The sequence below is a fragment of the Gopherus evgoodei genome, chromosome 8, assembly GCF_007399415.2.
Source record: "Gopherus evgoodei ecotype Sinaloan lineage chromosome 8, rGopEvg1_v1.p, whole genome shotgun sequence".
Classification (NCBI taxonomy): domain Eukaryota; kingdom Metazoa; phylum Chordata; order Testudines; family Testudinidae; genus Gopherus; species Gopherus evgoodei.
The window spans coordinates 107,199,631-107,222,276 of NC_044329.1; the positions used below are offsets into that span (position 1 = coordinate 107,199,631).

General features: G+C 44.5%; 1 protein-coding gene across 1 annotated transcript in view; it reads right to left on the reverse strand.

Moving 5' to 3' along the window:
* Positions 1–735: 735 nt before the first annotated feature.
* The window catches only part of LOC115656686 (cytochrome P450 4B1-like), a 33,318-nt gene continuing 11,407 nt past the window's right edge, over positions 736–22,646 (reverse strand). The window contains exons 4-12 of the mRNA XM_030573758.1: positions 18,713–18,840; positions 15,150–15,274; positions 14,009–14,160; positions 13,106–13,212; positions 8,667–8,857; positions 7,653–7,786; positions 4,051–4,115; positions 1,165–1,247; positions 736–813 (exon numbers count right to left, since the gene is read on the reverse strand). Coding sequence (XP_030429618.1) covers positions 780–813; positions 1,165–1,247; positions 4,051–4,115; positions 7,653–7,786; positions 8,667–8,857; positions 13,106–13,212; positions 14,009–14,160; positions 15,150–15,274; positions 18,713–18,840 — 1,019 coding nt within the window. The 3' untranslated portion in view covers positions 736–779. The remainder of the gene's footprint in view (positions 814–1,164; positions 1,248–4,050; positions 4,116–7,652; positions 7,787–8,666; positions 8,858–13,105; positions 13,213–14,008; positions 14,161–15,149; positions 15,275–18,712; positions 18,841–22,646) is intronic.

Below are 22,646 nucleotides of genomic sequence, written 5' to 3' on the forward strand. Positions count from 1 at the left end.
CTTGAAGGTCTGACCGGGTTTCAGGCACCTGTTTCCTCCCTTTGGGTACCTGTAGCCAATGCTAGTGACTAACAGTTTCCTTCAAACATAGTGTTTGTATTTGTGTTTGTATTAGCCAAGATGGGCAGGGATGGTGTCCCTAGCCTCTGTTTGCCAGAAGCTAGGAATGGATGACGGGGTGGATCACTTGATGATTACCTGTTCAGTTCATTCATTTACAAGGAATGTACAAAGTTCCATGTCTCTGAACCCAGAAAGAACCAAAAATAAAAGCAGCAGTTTCTTATCTTAGAAGCCCAAAGTCTCTCTAGCTAACACCAGACCCCAAATCTTTCTCACTAGCTTTTTCCAGGGTCATACTGTGCTTACAGGCTCCTGCTTGGCTTTCTTGTCTCTCTACCTCTCCCTTCCTGTTCTCAGTTTCTGTAGGATCTCTCTCTTCCCACATCTAGTCTCCTGTCAGCTGTAATACTTCAATCTCATTTCGGTTGTTGGGGTTCATGTGTTGGTGCTGTGTGATGATGGTGGCCTGTGATGTACAGGAGGTCAGAGTAGAAGATCTGATGGTCCCTTCTAGCCTTAAACTCTATGATTCTAAAAGCCCGAGGACTGTGAGAGGTTAAGAAGGAGACTAAGGGAGAGGATGAGGGTGGGCACGAGGGAGATCAGGAGATGGGATGAGGTCACTTGGACAAATAAGTGGAGGTATCAGAGGAGAAGAGCAGATGAGAATTTCTTTGTCTGAGATGGGGTAGACTCCTTGCATGGTCCCAGACAAGTCATTTAATCTCTTTGTGTCTCTGTTCCCGGTATCTAAAACAAAGGATAATGCTACTTTCCTATTTTGTGTATTTAGATTATAAGCTCTTTGCATGATGGTACATGACTGCCAGCACTGTGGGACAGGATCTTAGCTGGGGCCACTGGGTGCTACCAGAATATACATAATAACTGATGTCAATTTGATAGAAAATATTAAGATTGTAAGTCTTTGGGGCAGGGCTCATCTGTTCCGTTGTGCTTGTATAGCACCTTGCACAATGGGGTCCAACCTTTGTTCTTGGCTGGGGTCTCTAAGTGCTACTGCAATACAAATAGAAACATCTGCTAAATCATATTTAATCTTTTCTTCCCTTTGACTTCTTAAATTAAAATATACTTCACCTTGACCCAGCAGCAAAAGGCAGGAAGGCATGAGAATGTCTGTCAGAGACGTTCTCTGGAGAAAATCTCCATGGATCAAATGCCTGGAATGAAAGAGTTCATTTAAAAAACAAACAAACAATGATCATTTCAGTTTCAAAACTACTGGCCAATTCTTTCAGAAGTGACTAGTGGCTTTGGTGTCTATGTTCTCGATGCCCAATTTGAGACTCCTTTATAAGATAAAGCTGGACAAATTCAGACAAGAAACAAGGCACAACTTATCTTTCACAGCAAGGGTGCTTATCCACAGGGGTGGATTATGATTTTTGCAGGGCCCTGGACCAGAGCAAGTGGGGGGCCCTCCTCACTCCTTCCACCTGCAATCCCCACTACACTGCTGCTGGGGAGCAGGGTCAGAGTGTGGGGCCTTGCTTCACCCACCCGGCGCTGCAGCTGGGAGTGGGATCAGGGCATGGGGGCTTGCCTCACTCTGCAAGAGCACCAGGAGGGCTGAGCGGGACAAGCCCTCACAGCCTGGTCCTGCTCCCCGGCTGGAATGCCAGACAGATAGAGCAAGTTGCAGTGCAGGGGTGCCCATTTTTCCAGGGACCCCCAGTTGGCCAGGGCCTCTGGGCATGGGCCTGTTGGCCCAGTGGTTAATCTGCCACTGCTTATCCATGGAACCACTGAAAAAGGGATACAGTCTATTCTCCATCACTTGAAGTCTTTACATAGGTATCCAATCTTGATTTAAACAGCTTTCTCTAGCTCCGATAGAAAAGATGGGCTTGATGCTGGAATTACTAGGTCCTGCTATGCAGGAGATCAGACTAAATGATTCTAATGGTCCCTTCTGGCCTTAGAATCTGTGTCTCTCCTCCCCACTTCAACCCCAGGAAGGGTCAAGTACCTGCCCTCTGAAAGTCAGGTCCCTTTAAGGGAAGTGTACTAATTAAACTTGCTGATGACCCAAATTAGGAGGCATCAGCAATACAGGTAGAACTGGAAAACTGAAGTAATAGAAATGGGATGAAATTTAATAGTATAAAGTGTAAGGTTATGGACTTAGACTAATAAGTATTTCTGCTATCCATCAGTTGGAAACAGATGAAAAGAAAGACCAGATTGTCTTAGTCAATCGCAGTAAGACTATCAGCCACTACTGATGTAACTGTGGGGGAAAAAATAAAGGCAGTTCTAGGATGTATCAGGCAAGGTCTTTCCAGTAGAGTTAGAGATGTACTAATGCCAATAGTAGGCACTGGTAAAACCTCATCTGGAATACTGACTAGCCTGGGTCATGCACATTTGAGAAATATGAATTCAAATTAGAACAGATGGAGAGAAGGGCTGCTAGGATGCTCGGGGGAATGGAGGGCCTGTTTAACCAGGGGCCATGAAAAGAGCTTGCTTGTTTAGCCTAGCAAAATGAAGACTGGGAAGGGGATCTGATTGTTCTCTAAATACATTGGGTTAAAATGGGGGAGGAGGTAAATTAGAGTGGGAGAAAGAGCTATTGAAAATCAAGGACAATCTTGACACAAGAACAAATGGGGATCTACTCCCATGAACAAATTCAGGCTGGAAATGAGAAGAAGGTGTAGAGCCGTCAGAGGAGTTATGTTCTGGGACAGCCTCCCAACAGAAGCACTGGGACAAACCCCCTAGTTTTGAGGCTGGAGCTTGATATGTTTATGAATGGGATTATATGACAGAGTTGCCTGCAAAAGCCGGGGACTGGACTCTGTCCCAGGAAGTCTCTTCCCATCCTATGTTTTGTAGGTATCTCCAGTTGAGCACTCAAAAATCACTAGTCACTTTTCAGAATCGTGGCTATTATTTGGTGAGCCATCTGCCTCTAGTTGTCTCTGTTTTCATAAATTACAGCCTTTTGGTTGTATAATGGAGTTTATAAAGCCACTCACCAGATGTAAGAATCAGGGAGAAGGTTTCCATGAGGACTTTGCCTGTCTGAAAGTTCAACGCGCTTTGTATCTCAAAACAAGGTTGTGACACACACTGAGATCTACGATTATTTTATTAATCTGAGTAAGGACTTCATCTCTCAACTGGGGGTGGGGAAAGGCAGAGTGTCTCCAAAACCACTTAATAATAATCATCATCATCAATAATTTGCACATCTATGGGACTTTAACTGAGGATTGCAATGCAAACAATTAATTAAGCCTTCCAGTGCCCTTGTGAGGTACTAGTACAGATTGGTACCATAGCCAATTTCTGTTTGGTTAAGCTGATGCCCACAAAAAGGTCAGGGCCCCCATTTTGAAAAGTTGATGCTCACTCTGGGTGCCCCTACTTGGAGGGTGGGAAGGTTTAATTAATATGTATAGAGTCTCTTGGAAATCCTCAGATAAAAAGATGGCACAGATGTGCAAATAACTATTGTGCAAGTGCTTTCAGAGATCTACCCATCAGAAGAGGCTTCCTGAAGTGCCTGATCAACACAGAGGAGGCAGGTGGACTTGTGAATTTCCTTTGCTGCTCTCCCCTATCTATGTCTTTAATTGTTGACAAAGGTCTCTGACTCAAGGATTTCTCCAAGACCATGGAGTCAGACATTGGTAGAGCCAGGATTAAAGGAAGGAGTCCGGACTCCATGGGTTGTGTGTGCATACACGTGGATTTTCTTGTGGAGTTTTTTGTGGGGCTGTTGGGAGTGGGGTAGAAATAGCCCATCAATGCCACCCACCCAGCTGGGGAGACAAAGCGAGGAAAGTCCCGACACAGTGTGCATGAAACCTGTGCAGCTCAGAATCTTCAGTCACAGGGGCCTGTATGCCAAGGAGGCTAACTACTAAAGGTGCTAACTCAGCTACTAAAATGCATATGTTGAGTGCACTGCTTGCAGCGGAAAGGGTCTCGTAAGGACAAAAGAAAACATACCAGTGGATCTTTCCACATGCTGGGGTTTCTGTGTATGAGATAGATGCTTACTGCAACCAAAGAGCCTGTAAAGCAAACAAAGGGGAGAAAACGTTTACTGATGCAGCAATTACAGAGGGAAATTCTATGGCCTGTGTTATGCAGGAAACCTGCTTAGGTGATCAGGGGTCTCTTCCGGCCTTAGTCTATGGATGAAATCCTAACCCCACTAACGCCCACTGAAGTTTTGCCATTTGTCTTATGAATCTTTGAACAGGAATTGGGATGTAGGTACCTACTATGTCATAGAATCATAGAATATTAGGGTTGGAAAAGACCTCAGGAGGTCATCTAGTCCAATCCCCTGCTCAAAGCAGGACCAACACCAACTAAATCATCCCAACCAGGGCTTTATCAAGCTGGACCTTAAAAACCTCTAAAGATGGAGATCCCACCACCTCCCTAGGTAACCCATTCCAGTACTTCACCAGCCTCCTAGTGAAATAATAATTTTTTGTTCTTAATCCATTTTATTCTATCTGTCTGCATTTGACACTTGCTGAAGTGGCCAGGAAGTGGAAATTAGCAACAAATTTCTGCTGCACCGACATCTTCCCCAGCCCGATTTAGCAGCCCACTTGCTGATCAGAAGAGTAGAGCTTCAGTACAAAATAATCTGTTTGTCTTGTCTCTCTATCTGTAGGTCAAGATGAGATCATTTCACTCAGATGTTTTCACATTTTTAAGAGTGTGGCAGTGGGCTTGGAAGAACAAAGGGCAGTTTTGAATAGTTCTGTCTTGGGGTATGTCTACTCTTTGAGCGGGAGTGTAAATTCCAGCTTGATGAGAAAAGGTAGGTTGGTTGGGGAAGCAGCCACAGCTGTGGCCACACCTAACCAGGCCACAGCAGGCCCTGATAAAAGGGTTAAGAGAGGAGCTGGGCCAGTCTCACTCCAGCTTTGGAGTGGGAAGGGCCTAGCTGCCTGGGAACAGAGGCTTCCTGCCACAGAGCAGTGCTGGGGAAAGGCAAGAGGAGCTGGGGTGCTCCAGCCTGGCAACTGCCCAAGCTGAGGCTCCGGGTAAGGCCTAAGCAGGTACTGGGGCTACACAGGTGTAGCCCGGGGATAGGCAGAGGCAGCTGGTCCAACCCCCTTGCCAGTGATGAATGGCCATTATGGACTGCAGTCTGCCCCTTGAGAAAGAAGCTAGATGATGACTGTCTGTAGCCACTGAGGCAAAGTGGGTATAGAGAGTTGGGGGTTCCCCTGGGAGGGGAGACCCAGAGCTTGGGGGTACTGCTGGGGCAGAACCCTGAGGTAAAAGTCACCGGGGTCTGGGAGGGACACAGGGGCCTGAGGCAGGTGAGACACCAGCCTGCAGAGGGCACTTATGAGGCTGGAAAAGAGCTAATTCCCAGATGACCAGCAGGGGGTGCCGCACGAGTGAGTCTGCGAACTCCTACGCTGCCTTTCACAAGGGGCCAGGCACATATTCTCTTGGGCTTTAGGGGCCTGAACTAACACCCAGTGAAGTCAATGGGCTTTAGCTCAGGCCCTGTTGGAGGATTTTTCTTTTATTTGTTTTCCAAATTAAATGGCACTTGTTCAGTATCCATTTAGGAGGAGAACAAGTCAACAGGGTGAAAATCTGCCGATTCCTTCTGACAGTGGGATACTAGGTGCTCGCTGCCCCCTGCTGGAGGCCTGCTGCCACGGTAATCCCGCCGTATGAAGCAGTCCTTTTGGAAGAGAAGAGTAGTGAGTTCAAACATCCAGGAGTTGCCTAGAGAGGCCTCCCAGGACCAGTTGCTGGAGGAATAAGTGAGGTTCGAAGGGCTGGGAGCAGGCAGAGGCCAATCAGGGGCCAGCAAGCCAGATAAAAAGGGTTGGCTGCAGCTTTCAAAAGCCAGTTCTGGATGTGGCTATGACAGGGCAGGCTCTATCTCCCTGATTTAAGACTAAAACCTGGGCTGCTCATGGGCCTAATGCTGACAGTTTGGTTAGACATGTGAACAGGGCCGGTGCAACCATTTAGGTCATCTAGGCGGTCGCCTAGGGCACTAGGATTTGGGGGGCGGCATTTTCTTCAGCAGCGACCACGGCAGCCGGATCTTCGGCTGCCCTGGTCGCCGCCGGCATTTAGGCGGAGGGAGCTGGGGCAGGGGAGCGTGGGGAGGGCCACCTGCAGCAAGTAAGGGGGGGGCAGCACGCAGGGGAACTCCCCACTCCAGCTCACCCCTGCCCCGCCTCCTCCCCAAGCACGCCGTGGCTGCTTCACTTCTCCCGCCTCCCAGGCTTGTGGCACCTAAGCTGATTGGCACCTCAAGCCTGGGAGGCAAGAGAAGTGAAGCAGCCACGGCGTGCTTGGGGTGGAGGCGGAGCAGGGGTGAGCTGGGATGGGGGGGTGCCTCGGGGCAGAGGGTGGGGAGCTGCCACGGGGGGTGCCTCAGGGCGAGGGCTCAGGTATGGGGAGGGTGTAAGGTGGAAGTTTTGCCTAGGGCACGAAACATCCTTGCACCAGTCCTGTCTGTGAAAGACTGTTATGTTATGGTCTTTAACAGCCAGGTGGCCTTTTTGAGTTGAAAATTGTTTTACAGAAAGAACAAATTAAATGCAATGGATACAGGAGAGCAAAGTCCAACTTTCCTCATTCTTTTTTAAAACAAATATTGTGCAATGTTCAGAAGCAGGACAGGGTGCTGGCCTGATAATCCTGCAGAAAGAAATCTCTTTGTCAACCGATAAGAAATGCCCTAGGCAGGAGCAGCATCAGTTGCCCCCTGAGCCAGGCCAAGGTTTCACAGTACTGGCCTGGAGGGAGCTTCATCTCCAAGCTCTCATTCCATCTCTACTTTCTTCGGTTGTGTTTCAGTTGTGGTGGGGTTTTGTGTGATATGGTACCAATCCACTGTGAAAAGGCAGAAATTAACAGTGAGTAATTATGGAACAATTTACCAATGGTTGTGGTGGATTCTCCATCACTGACCATTTTAAAATCAAAATTGGATGCTTTTCTAAAAGAATTTTCTACTCTAGGAATTATTTGGAGAGGATGGGGGCAGTTCTCTGGCCTGTGCTATACAGAAAGTGAGACTAGATGATCCCAATGGTCCCCTCCAGCCATAGAATCTATTAATTGAACTTAGATCACTGATTCATTTCATATAGGTCCATGACCAATGGTCACAAATAATTCTTGCTCACTAATGTCATATGTTGCTTTTCAATGGCACAATTTGCAATTCCATTACCCAACATTAGTCCCTAGAGCAATTGAGTGCCCCTTTCTAAAGGACTTAAGTCTCCGCTCTTCGCAATATTAGAGCGGTCAACAATGTGACTGAACATTTTTGCGTCGGAATTCATTCAATTGATTTCCAACAGTTTGATTCTAATCCCCTTCTTCTTACTGCACTTCATCTCCTGCCAACCAGAGCGTTTTGTCTGCAGCTTTTAATATAAATGCTTGCTCTTCTAATGGCATATAACTCATTTAGGGGCAGGCCACATCCTTCTCTCCGTTAGGTGTAACTCTCATGTCTGTCAATGGGAGTTGTACCTATATAGCTGAGAGCAGAATTTGACTATTAAAAATTAATGGAAAAGAGGGAACTGAATACAGACCTTCTGGTAAAGTGCGTCCATCGTGGAATGTGATGGATTTGCTGAGCTGTCGGGACACTCCAGGTACCGGAGGGTAAAGGCGAAGGCTCTCCTTAATGCACATGGTGCTGTAAGTCATCTTACCAAGGTCATCCCTAAAATGACCCAAAGGCAAGGATGTGAGTGAGTGATACACATATTTCCAGTACAGCTATTCCAGCAAGCAACAGCTGTACACAGAGCATACACACTGTTTGCATCTGCAACACCTCTGGTTGTGGTTTGGAATTATAATTTTCCCTACATCTGCTCAGACTTAATTTGAGGGTAACGTATTTGCAGTGCCCGATGCCCTGAAATGCAGTGACACAGACTAGGTTAAAAATAGATCAGATGTTCTTGGGCCATATGTGACCCAATTACCATACAGCTGCAACCCAGCCCAGCCATGTGCTAAAAGCCGGCCCACGAGGCAGAGTCCGGGTTTCCAGCTATCCAACATGGCGGGGCAGAACTGCTGACCCACCCTGGATGGTAGGGGTCCAGAGTTGAGGCTCCCAGACAGCCCCACGCGGTTAGGGATCTGGGCTCACCCCCAGTCCCACAAACTCCAGGGTCCAGCACTGCCGCCCAGCCCCGCAAGCTCCAGGGCAGCCAGCCAGCCCCATTCAGCAAGAGGCCAGGGTCCAGGGCGGGCAGCTGGCTGACCCTGCGTGGTGGGGCTCCAGGATCAGAGTCCAGGCTGCCGCTGCCCTGCCACCTGGCCCCTGCAGCGAGGTAACAAATTGTGGGCCACATATGCAGCCCACAATGATAAATAAGTTGAGAACCACAGATATAGATATTGCAGGCCCAGTTTTCAAAAGGGCGTAGCATCTACTACATCAAATGAAGTCATAACTACTGTGTATTCAGTGCCTCTGAAAACTAGGCCCTGAGCACCTTGGCTTCCTAACTAACACTTATTAATACGTTATCTTCTAGTGACAATGTTGATAGGAAGGAATCAGATAAATACGAAAATGTGAGAATCACCACTGGATAGTAGTCCGGTCTCCCAGAATCTCCTTGATCTCTTCCCTGCATCTCTGCTGGTGCTCTGGGTGCAGGGCCATACAGTACAAGAGCCAGGAGATCCCACTGGCCGTGGTATCGTGACCCTCAAACATAAACGTGTCCACCTCGGCACGTAGGTCTTCATCAGATAATCCAGCTCCGTTTTCATCCTAACAACACATGGACACTTTCAGTCACTCAGGACTTCACCTGAGTGATTGAAATTACAGTCACTCAGGACTTCACCTGAGTAAGGAGGGAAATAGACTTCTAGGATGGGGGGCCCCCCAACTGATTAAGAGAGCTTTAAACTAGGAATTTGGGGGAGAAGGTTGGGAGATGTCCAGGTAATCTTCACGCCGGAATTTAACATTGAGAGGGAAGAAAACAAAGTAAGAGAGAATACAGCTGTGGGCAGAAGAATGGACATAAGGAGGAAGGGTAGTGTAGATACCAGTCTAATAGGTGATACTGGTGGTAGAATGTCTGTGCCTAATTGGGTAAAGAATGTCAGTAAAGCCAAACAGCAAAAATTAAGATGTCTATACACTAATGCGAGAAGCCTAGGTAACAAAATGGAGGAACTAGAGCTACTGGTGCAGGAAGTGAAACTGGATATTATACGGATAACAGAAACGTGGTGGAATAGTAGTCATGACTGGAGTACAGATATTGAAGGCTATGTGCTGTTTAGGAAAGACAGAAATAAAGGCAAAAGTAGTGGAGTAGCATTGTATATCAATGATGAGGTAGAGTGTAAAGAAATAAGAATGGATGGAATGGATAAGACAGAGTCTGTCTGGACAAAAATCACATTGGGAAAGAAAGCTACTAGACCCTCCCCTGAGATAGTGCTTGGGGTGTGCTACAGACCGCCGGGATCTAATCTGGATATGGAGAGAGACCTCTTTAATGTTTTTAATGAAGTAAACACTAATGGGAATTGTGTGATCATGGGAGACTTTAACTTCCCAGATATAGACTGGAGGACAAGTGCTAGTAACAGTAATAGGGCTCAGATGTTTCTGGATGTGATAGCTGAGGGATTTCTTCACCAAGTAGTTGAAGAACCAACAAGAGGGGATGCCATTTTAGATTTGGTTTTGGTGAGTAGTGAGGACCTCATAGAAGAAATGGTTGTAGGGGACAACCTTGGTTCGAGTGATCATGAGCTAATTCAGTTCAAACTAGATGGAAGGATAAACAAAAATAGATCTGGGACTAGGGCTTTTGATTTCAAAAGGGCTAACTTTAAAGAATTAAGGAAATTAGTTAGGGAAGTGGATTGGACTGAAGAACTTGTGGATCTAAAGGCGGAGGAGGCCTGGAATTACTTCAAGTCAAAGTTGCAGAAACTATCAGAAGCCTGCATCCCAAGAAAGGGGGAAAAAATCATAGGCAGGAGTTGTAGACCAAGCTGGATGAGCAAGCATCTCAGAGAGGTGATTAAGAAAAACTAGAAAGCCTACAAGGAGTGGAAGATGGGCGGGATTAGCAAGGAAAGCTACCTTATTGAGGTCAGAACATGTAGGGATGAAGTGAGAAAGGCTAAAAGGCATGTAGAGTTTGACCTTGCAAAGGGAATTAAAACCAATAGTAAAAGGTTCTATAGCCATATAAATAAGAAGAAAACAAAGAAAGAAACACTGAAGATGGAGTGGAGGTTAAGGATAATCTAGGCATGGCCCAATATCTAAATAAATACTTTGCCTCAATCTTTAATAAGAATAATGAGGAACTTAGGGATAATGGAAGGATGACAAATGGGAATGAGAATATGGAGGTAGATATTACCACATCCGAGGTAGAAGCCAAACTCGAACAGCTTAATGGGCCAAAATCGGAGGGCCCAGATAATCTTCATCCAAGAATATTAAAAGAACTGGCACATGAAATTGCAAGCCCATTAGCAAGAATTTTTAATGAATTAGTAAACTCAGGGGTTGTACCATACGACTGGAGAATTGCTAACATAGTTCCTATTTTTAAGAAAGGGAAAAAAGGTGATCCGAGTAACTATAGGCCTGTTAGTTTGACATCTAGTATGTAAGGTCTTGGAAAAAATTTTGAAGGAGAAAGTAGTTAAGGACATTGAGGTCAATGGTAATTGGGACAAAATACAACATGGTTTTACAGAAGGTAGATCGTGCCAAACCAATCTGATCTCCTTCTTTGAGAAGGTAACAGATTTTTTAGACAAAGGAAATGCAGCAGATCTAATTTACCTGGATTTCAGTAAGGCATTTGACACGGTTCCACATGGGGAATTATTAGTTAAATTGGAAAAGGTGGGAATCAGTATGAAAACTGAAAGGTGGATAAGTAACTGGTTAAAGGGGAGACTACAACGGGTCGTGCTGAAAGGTGAACTGTCAGGCTGGAAGGAAGTTACTAGTGGAGTTCCTCAGGGATCAGTTTTGGGACCAATCTTATTTAACCTTTTTATTACTGACCTTGGCACAAAAAGCGGGAATGTGCTAATAAAGTTTGTGGATGACAGAGGCTCTGGAGGTTTTTCGCCTTCCTCTGCAGCATGGGACACGGGTCATTTGCTGGAGGATTCTCTGCAGCTTGAGGTCTTCAAACCACAATTTGAGGATTTCAATAACTCAGACATAGGTTAGGGGTTTGTTATAGAAGTGGATGGGTGAGATTCTGTGGCCTGCTTTGTGCAGGAGGTCAGACTAGATGATCATAATGGTCCCTTCTGACCTTAAAGTCTATGAGTCTATCATGGTAGCTATCACTAGGCCAACCAGTTCAGGCAGGAATCCAAAATCTCTTTGTTACAGTGCCCATGGACAACTCCTGCTGCTGCCTCTTCCTGGCTCAGAGATGGGAAGAGGCAGGTTGGCTCCTCTTGTGGAGGAACAGTGGAGAGTTGCTCCCTACAGCACGCTTCTTTGCTTTTCTCCAGCAAGAACACTCTCCCACTTTCCTTCAGAGACTGTTCTGGAGGCCCAAAGGGTCAAATGCATTCTGGCCTTACCCAATTGACTGCCATGAAGTTGTACCAACTTTTGACCAGTTGTGTCTATGTAACACTGACAGACCCTGGTCATCCGTGGGCGGGATTGAACCTGGGACCTCTGGAGCTTAATGCATAAGCCTTTACAGCATGAGCTAAAAGCTAACTGGCTGTTAGCTAAGGCTGTAGAGCAGACTCATTAATCTCTTTCTCTCTCTGTAAGGCCTGGTCTACACTGGGCGGGGGGTGTCGATGTAAGATATGCAACTTCATCTACGGGAATATCGTAGCTAAAGTCGAAGTATCTTATTCCGACTTACCTCCCATCCTCGACGTCTGCGGCTCCCCCCTTGACTCTGCTACCGCTGCTCGCTACGGTGGAGTTCCAGAGTCAACGGGGAGTGGGTGCGGGGATCGATATATCGTGTCTAGTTTAGACGTGATATATCGATCCCCGATAAATCGATCGCTACCCGCCGATACAGCGGGTAGTCTGGACGTACCCTAAGTGGTCTTGGTGCCACTAGAGGGGACAGAACACCACACCCAGGAGGTGTGTGGGTTACATCTACATTTCTTTTTCTTAATATTGCCCCTTTAGTCCAGGTTTTGCCACCTGTCCCAGGAAAGGAGTTCTGTCCCCTGTAAAAATTAATCTGCCCTCTCTACTCTTTTGTGTAGACACACGCCACTGCAAGAGCTTCCAGCAAGCAATCCTGAGGAAGGGAGAAGAGAATATCTTCACACTCCAGCGCTATGAAATGACAGCTGGAAAGAAGACTTGAGAGCAAGGCCTGCCTATGCTAGAGAGGGGTAAATTGAAGCGAGAGGGCTCCCTAGTGGACTGAATCAATTATTGCAGACAGAGGCGGCTCTAGACATTTCACCACCCCAAGCATGGCGCTATGCCGTGGAGGGTGCTCTGCCGGTCGTCAGTCCTGCGGCTCCATTGGACCTTCTGCAGGCATGCCGAAGCAACCAGCAGAGCACCCCCCGCGGCATGCCGCTCCAAGCATGCACTTGGCATGCTGGGGCCTGGAGCCGCCCCTGATTGCAGATTGGAAAGGAGGTTATAGACAAGAAGTGAGATTTACATATAGATGCTCGATTGGTCACTAACTGAGCACAGGGACTAACTTCTCTTTTCACTTTCTCTACGGGGGCCCTGCAGTTAAAGTCTGGAGGCCCACCCAACTTTCAGTAGGATGAGAAGGGGGAATATTTTATTTAATCACCAGGTGAAATTCACTCTTTGCAATAGGCCAGCCATGAGGCTTATGCATCCCTTCAGCCCTCATTTGAGGGCCTAAGTGGTGCATTCCTCCTGTGCTGGCTCTCAGCACAGGGATGCAGTTCATTTGGTATCACCCAGGCCTTTGATGGTGAAGACCAGGGGAACATACCCCCTGCTTAGTGGTATTTAATGCACACACATTCCTCCATAACTCACTTTGGCATGGAGAAGAATATCCAGAAAGTCCAAGTGCCTCTTCTTCTGGACCTTCTCACGTTCTTGCTCATCTTTGAGAGATTCCTTCCGCTCCTGGATCACCTTGTCTGCATTAGAAAACAATTGAAGTACACCTTTCAGCTACAGTCAGAGCAGTAGAGCATTGTAGAGCATTGTAGTCCTGGAGACTGCCTGCGTGCTCTCCAAACACAAAGTGGGGTGGCCATTCAACTCCACCAATCCTCATCTGACCTATGGGAACACGGTAGCACTCACTCTGTTACCATAATATGTAGGCCAGATCCCCCAGATTTAGACTCGTAGTGTTCATTGAAATCAATGGATGTTAGCTGTCTAAATACCTTTGAGGGTGTGGGCTCTCATGCCTCAGCAAAGGTCTGTTAGGAGGATTTCAGGAGTGGGGACTTCCTCCTATCCTGACTCCATTTACCTCAGCACCTCCTCCAACCCCCATTTACTACATTCCAGAAACAACATGGCATAATTAGGATTCAGAGAAAGATCATTGATCAATTCCGGTGCAGACCAGGCATGAGTCAGCACCCAAAGCTACTACCTCAGGATGGCCATTCATTAGCCAAAGTGAAACAAGTTGCTGGGTCTCAGCCTGGTTCCTAGCTGCTTTGTGCTCACATCATGAGAAACAATGGTACATCTGACAAGTAACTGGACCCTTGGCTGAAGACTCAGCACTGAGGTCAGGGAGCGTATGGGCCAGGTCGTCTGCATTACTCAGCTCTAGCCTTTTAGAAGAAGATTGGAGCGCATTGGTCAGGTGCTGTGATGGCTGCTGCTTGTTTTGTGGCTAGAGAGAGTTCCATGTTAAACACCTCAAATGCACAAAGGATTCAGAAAACCAAAGGCCAGGGTGTTGGGAAGTACCTGTGTGGTGATGCGCAAGCTGACAGGCCTTCTTGAATTGGAAACCATGAGGGCTGAGCCAATAAATGAGATCACTGTGATACGGGAAGATGCGCAGCCTGTGGTGAACCAAGTAGCTGAGGTCAAAGACAGCTTGAATGTAGGAATTCTTCCTAGGGTTGGAGGTGAGGGACAAAAGAAGGGATTTACTTTCAGGAAATCAAATATTGTATGCCGTGGTGCACACGGTCCATTCTCACTTTCACCCATGGACACCCTCACTGCCCAGCACCGCCTGGTCACAAGCTACAAAGCAGCAACGTCGTTTCAGGGGGAACACTTCTCTCTCACCGAAGTTTGATCAATTTGAGTACCGTAATGTAACATAGGGGAGCAGCTGAATGGGATTCTAAAGCAGAAGATGGTGACCAAGAATAGAAGGGAAGGGCAAATACATAAGGACTCCATACATACAACTAGACACCACCCAGGAAGGAGTGGGCTACCACTATTAGTTATAATCCAATAGTATCAGAAGGCCTTATGCAAGACCAGAGCTCTTCTGCTCCAGGCCCTGTATGTAGACTGGGCCATGCTGCAGGGAAATACAGTCTGAATAAACAAGGCAGTCAAGGAGTAGGAGAATTATTATCCCCCTTTTACAGATGGGAAACTGAGGCACAGAGATTAAGTGGCACCAAAGGAATCTGTAGCAGAGCTGGAAGTTGAAGCCGGAGGTCCCGAGTCCCAGGCCAATGCCTGAACTGCAAAACCATCCTTCCTCTCTGCCTCAGGAGGGAGGGAAGCAAATATTGCACACCCTGAAAAGGCGGCAGTGTTCCCAGTACTGCATTCGCGCCTGGGTGCCCCAGAGTTACTCTGGCAGAGGCAGAATCTTTGCTGTGGGTTATCTGCTGAGAAGGAAATGTACATGCTGAGACACTATAATACTCTGGGAAATGTAAAAGTCACCTCTGGTACAGAGTGACTGGCAGCCGGAGGTGGGATTCCTGTGCATTCCACCCATTAAACTGCGTGGACTGTTGGACAACTTTTAAAATGAAGGTGGGATAAATTTATCAGTCATAAGCAACTTGCACAGTTTATTCACAGCCAATGAATAGCAACTTTCCATCAGAACCCGAGAGCATCTGGTACTGACCTGTCTGTCTGGCAGTTGCTCTGGTAACTGAAGGCACATTTCATGATGCTGTCGAGAGTCATCAAGCTGACATGTTCAAAGAGCTCCACTGACTTCTCCTGTGCGATCAGCTGTTCCCACTTATCCTAGTGCAGGAAAGAGACAGGTGAGAAGGGCCAGAAATGCCTTGCTCTGCAGTGTCAGCATTTACCTTCCATCTTAAAAATAAACTAGGGACATCTTTAGCCAGTTGTGTATTCTAGGCAACAAAAAATGGGAAAGGGAAACGCTCTCTTATTTCTTATTTCAAGATGCCAGTTTGAAACAAGAGGAATCTAGGAATCTGACTTGGCACTTACAGTATAGCCCCAAGTTATCTTTCTCTCTCTTGCCTTTGTCCAGAGTCAGTTGCTTTGATCATTACACTGCAGGGTATCTTATTGTATGGAAAATTAGTCAGAAAAATTACTATGTACAAATGGTCCCTCTTTAGCCAAACCCTGATGCAAAGGTCTTGGGCCGGCCCTCTGCACAGGAGTGAGCTTTCACTTTAGTCCCCATGTATAGGATGCCAGACGCTCTGCCCCCAGCCTGAGCAATGCCTTCCTCTTCCTTACAAGGCAAGTTCGCTACCAGACAGAGATCTGTCCCATGCCAACACTGTCAGTGTCAATTCAGACTGGAGACACGCTAATGCTGGCCCACAGCCCATCCTGATGTGTCAAATGTCATTGCCAAAGGCCTCCTTGGAAGAAGCCGAAGGCTCATATCACGATGAGATCAGAAATAACCGCTGCCGGGGGAAGTGTTGGAGTACAGCAGAAGCCACAACGACAGCTGAGTGGTCGCACAACGAGCTGTTAATGTTTAGTAATGTGGCACTCTGAGGCTCTTAGGTGTTATTATAAAAGTCAATCTGAAAATAATTTGTTAATTGATCAATGATTTCAGGTACCAGTTCTGACTGATCTAAAGGCCACTGATGGCTGAGGATGTCAGATGCTTAGGCTCTGGTATATGATTTGTATTGCGTCTTATTCCTGCATGGGGGTGGCCATAGCTAGATTAGCCCAAGAGCAACCCTGGGAAGGAAATTGACTAAAAGACTTGCAGCTCCAGCCTGGGTTCTCCTTAGCATCAGCTGGCGTGTAGGTTGATGCAATTATTTGTAGGATGCAGCTTGCTTCTTCGTGTGTGGGGGGGGATGGGGGATGGGGGGTTGGCATATCTATATAGGCTTGGAAGGATTAGATACGTTGATAAATGTTGGTGAACATCAATTTCAAATACACACACAAACAGAGGCAGGAAATATTTCCATAGATAATAAATCAAAATATACAGATAGGAGAACTTGGAGTTTGATTTAAGGCTACTAACTTTGTCAATGTGATGTTGACAAATCGAGTTTTAATGGTTAGAAAGTGTTACCTTTTTGAATCTCAATCTCTGTCTTTAAATAATTATTGTCTGACCCCCACTCCATCATTTCCTGAAACTGTGAAAAATTTGAATTGATGATATGAAAAAAGCTAACCCATAATTTTGCACAACTGTCAAAATTTAAATAAAAAATTGAAAGCAAATGCTTACAAATAATCCATATTAGCTGTCCAAGATATAGAAATGAATAAATAAATTCTACCAAGCCTCTGGGGAGAGAGATCACATAGAGGCATATATAAGAATAATAGCATCTGTTGTATGGTTTGTAAGTTTATAGGTTCAAAAAGTTGTTATGCACTGCAAATGGCTTCTAGCTCTTAACACCTTTAAGCTTGCACTGGGTTATTACATCTGCCATCTATGGGGGGAGAAGCCACAGCTCTGTGGCCACTCTGCTCCCCTCCTGTCCTATTCCCTGCCCAACTTGCTGGGGTTCAGAAGTAGTAACACTGCAGCGTCGGATCTCACCTTTCCTCCCCCCAGCCCCCTGAAACTGCAGTCTGTGCAGGCTAAATAGAAGGGCTGTTGTCAGTGGGACATTATGCGCCTGCACAGCCACAAGAAGGCAAGTGAGAATCTTGCCCATTATATTTAATGTATTAGCTCTTTTGCTGCCCTATTAAAGACAGCAGCAAAAGAGGCCACGATACTGGTCAGTCTTAAGGAGACGTGACCTGTTAGTGAACGTGTGCCCCTTCCAGATCCATTCCAAAGAGAGCCTGGGTCTGTTACACCTCTCAGCTGCACCCAGAGGCTCTTTAGCTCCATACAAGATGTACAGACTCATGTTTTCAGCAGTGGAAATCCCCCGTTTGCTCCCAGTTATATTGGCTGACACATATAGAAAATAGGGCTGTTTTATTTTTCTGTTACAATAGCCCAGTGTGGTTCAAACTCCATGCCAGTGCGTCAATATTCTGGTTTCTCTCCCTGTACATGTTCGGTTTGCTCAGTAGCTAATCTATGCTGCAGGCCTGTTTTTAATTCTCACACTAGAAGACAGTGTTGTCCACATGGAATCAGAGTTCTTTCAGGGACAATGCATTGCACATTTAGTTACTCTTGTACCCAGATCCCCTGACAATGTAGCTGCCGAAATTAATGGGGGTCCCACGTGCAAACCTTGTAACTCTATTATTTTTCCTGCACAGAGCCCACTGAGAAGTGAAATTGTAGTTGCAATCTGTACTATGGAAAGCAGAGATTTCAATCTAAACATTGTGAATATTGGCATCTCAGGGTATTTTCTAATCCCCAGATCACAGGGTTGAAGTGTGCCCAGTCCCAGGGTTTGGGAATGCACGAGATGCCTTACTGAATCCTGCCTTTCATATAAGTACCTTTAAAGAGTACCACCAAGAACCTATTTAATGCCTTATTAATAGTAGCAATCACTATTGTGGATTAGATGTGATTTTTGGATCACAATAAAAGGGAACCCCAAATCCCTGGATTCTAAAATTGTTATCTATTGAAAAGCAAGGAAATACTGCAGCTGGAATCCACTTAAGAAAAGCCCAGACTGCCAATTTCCTTATGTTTCTAACAGGCAAAATGCATTAATTAACTCAAGAGTAGAGCTGATCAGGACCCATTCCTCACAAGCCTTTTCATTTAAAGTGTCCCTCACAGAGCTGGTCAGAACACTGGGGCATTTTCCGTTGAAAAGGTCAACTTTTCATTGGAAAACCAAACTCAAAACTCCACAAATATTTGGCTGTAAACTGCCAAAAAGTTTTTCAAAATTTGTTTAAAGTTTTGATGGGGAAAAAACCCAAAAATTTTCAAGGACAGCAGAAACATCACAGGCAGATTTTAATTTACTCAAAACACCATTCTCTGATTGGCCCTCATCGCTTATTTTGGGGTTTTTTTTAATGCTATTATAGGCTTTGCCACAGAGTCTGTACATCTTCTGGACCAATTAGTTGCTATATCTCAGAAAAGAAATGTGATTCATTCAAAAAGCTAAACCACCAAAAGAGAGAATGTCCATGGAATTATAGACTGTACAGGCTGATAACAGCTAGGTAACAGCAAGGACAGCAAGGAAGCTCTTGATCCATCACTTTGCCTTCAACCCATCAAGGATAAGAAACTAACATAATAAACATGGCAATAGCAGTCATCATTCTTACCAGCATCACTTTGGTAGAATCTGCAATCAATAGCACATAAGGTTTCAAAACATCATAATGAAACCCTGGAGTCAGCAGTTTACGATGTTGGTACCACTTTGGCCCATGTAAGACCAATAATCCTTTCCCTGGAGGAACACAAGCAATGGAGTTCAGATCATTTCAGATTTTAAAGACCATAAGCAGATATATTTGATGTATATAGGTAAAGCCTTAGCCTACAATAACTAAAACTTCCATCAGAGATGGAAACTATTTGGTCACATCTAATCCATCTCCTATTTGCTAGGATAGTATATTTTCTAGTGCTATGACAACAAACAACTGATAGGAATGCACAGAGGATCCTGGTCTTTCATCTTCAAATTTCACCATGATTGTTCAGGATCATACTCCAGACAATGATTTTATTGTAGATAGGTGACCAGGTTTAGATGAAATAAGAACCTATTTGAACTATTCACCCATAATTTGAAACTATCTAATCTTTTACCAGTCTCCAGTAAAATTAGATTTGATTGCATATTCATTTTCGTGCTTCTCTGTATTTACCAGTTTCAGACCAGACTAGAAGTAGACATACAGAAATGCCTGTAGAAAGGCTGTACTCCCAAGATTCCTGCTTGGACCAGAAGCAAACAATAACCTAAATCACAAGGAATGCTAGGATTATCTTCATTGAAGTTCAGATGAGCAGCTAAACTTTTGGTTGCTTCTTCGCCCATCACTAGTCCTTGCTGGATTCAAAGCATGTTAATGGAATTTCATTTGTATATATCACATAAGTATAGGGTTGCCAACTTTGACAAATTCCTGGAGATTTTATCACATGACATAATCTTTAATTAAAGATTAATTTTTAATTCCCGGAGACTCCAGGACAGTCCTAGAGGGTTAGTAACCCTACATAAGTAGCATCTTGTAGGGGAGAGACCTCAGTGCTGATACAAAAATGATAATAAAAATATTAACTTTTTTTTAATTGGTTACAAACTTTTCTGCACCTTTACTGAACATTAAGATATAGCCATAATAATGTTTTAGCTGGGATGCTTGAAAATATAACAGACACATGTTTAGCTAATTATGTAACAAAAATGTTAAAGCAAATCAAAAAATATTGGAAGATTTCTGTTTATAATAGCCAAGGACAAGCAGTCATCAAGTAGAATAACCATTTAAACCCTGATAGGAAGAAAACTGATTGTGAAAGGAATTCAAAGTTGTGTTATCAGAGCAATAAATCAAGAGGTAAATTGAGCCTATAAAAGATCCCATCCCCTTTTCTTTTCAAAGAGAAACCAGAGTTTAAACCCACACAAGGAATGCTAGGATTATTGATTTCTCCTGTAAACACACTAAAGTCTTCATTCTTTAAATCTACACAATATTCATGATGGCAAATGTTTTTACTAGGGCTGTCGATTAATCGCAGTTAACTCAAGCGATGAACTAAAAAAAATTAATCATGATTAAAAAAATTAATTGTGTTTAATCACAATTTTAATTGCATTGTTAAACAATAGAATACCAATTGAAATTTATTAAATACAGTCAAACCTCGCAATAACGCTTCCCGCTATAATACAAAATCGCATATAACGTGATCATAGGTTGGCTCCCCTTTAAGGCCTAATACAGTACTGTACAGTACCAGTGGTCCCCAACACCATGGCAGGGGAGAGAAGCTGCAGCCCCGCGCCTGCGGGGGACAGAGAATTCTGAGGCTGCGGGCACTGATGCTCTCTGTCCCCGGCAGGCGGGGGGCCACAGCTCCTTTTGAAGCCGGAGAGAAGCCATGGCCCTGCACCTGCTGGGGACAGAGAGCACCGGCGCTCACAGCCCCGGAGTTCTCTGTCCCCGGCAGGCGGGGGGCTGCGGCTCCTCTCCCCTGCTGGGCACTAGGCACTAGGAGCACTAGGCAGCACACATCAATGCACTCCTTTGGGGCCACTGACAAACTGACTGGTTTGAAACCCCGCTATACCGCAACCCCGCATTTAGCATGATGGAAGTTTTTGGACCCTAAACATCGCGTTATAGCAGAGTTTCACTGTATTTTGGGATGTTTTTCTACATTTTCAAATATATTGATTGAAAGTACAACACAGAATACAAAGTGTACAGTGCTCAATTAATATTATTTAATTTTGTGACAAATATTTGCATTGTAAAAATGATAAACAAAAGAAAGTCTTTTTCAGGTCACCTCATACAAGTACTGAAGTGCAATCTCTTTATTGTGAAAATGCAACTTACAAATGTAGATTTTTTTTGTCACATAACTGCACTCAAAAACAAAACAATGGAAAACTTTAGAGCATGCAAGTCCACTCAGTCCTACTTCTTATTCAGCCAATCGCTAAGACAAACAAGTTTGTTTACATTTACGGGAAATAATGCTGCCCACTTCTTATTTACAATGTCACAGTTACAGTGCCATGCGAATGCCTGTTCTCACTTTCAGGTGAGACTGTAAACAAGAAGCAGGCAGCATTATCTCCTGCGAATGTAACCAAATTTGTTTATCTGAGAGATTGGCTGAACAAGAAGTAGGACTGAGTGGACATGTAGGCTCTACAGTTTTAAATTGGTTTATTTTTGAATGCAGTTTTTTGTACATAATTCTACATTTGTAAGTTCAACTTTCATGATAAAGAGATTGCACTCCAGTACTTGTATGAGGTGAATTGAAAAATACTATTTATTTTGTTTATGCAGCACAAATATTTGTAATAAAAAATAAATATAGTAAGCACTGTACACTTTGTATTGTGCTGTAATTTAAATCAACATATTTGAAAATATAGAAAACATCCAAAAATATGTAAATAAATGGTATTCTTTTATTAACAGTGATAGCAATTAATTGTGATTAATTTTTTTAATCACTTGACAGCCCTAGTTTTACAGAAGACACTGGTTACTTCCAACTTGTGTTTCCACTTAAGGAGCAACACCTTTGTTGTTTTTCAAATGCTTAAGATGGCATCAGCTGCTTTTAATATGTATATTTGAAAATATTTTGTATCTAAATACAAGCCTTCCTGTAATAATTGCTTGATATCATTGTTATATGAATAGTAAGATGTTTTATGTACAAATATAGCAAAGTTATTTGATGCTAGACTAATGACTAACATAGAAAGCCATTAAGGTATAGAATAGTTATAATAACAGGGAATTAATTAATCAAAGCAAACCCTCATCCAACAGAGGAAGAACATAAAATCATCATTCCCAAAATGTCCATGTAGAATCAACAACTAGACAGTATTTGGTCCTGCCATGAGGTCCCTTCCAGTCCTAGAGTCTATGAATCTACGAACTTGAGCTAAGGTCTTACTAAGAGGTATTTAATTTTATAAGACTGTTTTGAGGACTACAAACTCTTATAAAATGAACAGGAATGTTTGAACTTTTTGAAAACAGAATTTCACTTCCTATCAAACTAAGGTAAAAATATTTTATCAGAAAATGGACTGAATGAAAAGAATTAGTTTTAACGTTAAAAGTTATCTGGATATTCCCTGCCACAAGAACAAAGGTAATTAGTCGACTGGCTAAGCGGCAGTTCTACAGAAAAGGACCCTGGGGATTACAGTGCATGAGAAGCTGGATATGCATCAGCAGTGTGCCCTTGTTGCCGAGAAGGCTAGTGGCATATTGGGTTTCATTAGTAGGAGCATTGCCAGCACAACAAGGGAAGTGATTATTCCCCTCTATTCGGCACTGGTGAGGCCACAGCTGGAGTATTGCATCCAGTTTTTAGCCCCCCACTACAGAAAGGATGTGGAAAAATTGGAGAGAGTCCAGTGGAGGGCAACGAAAATGATTAGAGGGTTGGGGCACGTGACTTACGAGGAAAGGCTGAGGGAACTGGGGTTATTTAGTCTGCAGAAGAGAAGAGTGAGGGAGGATTTGATAGCAGCCT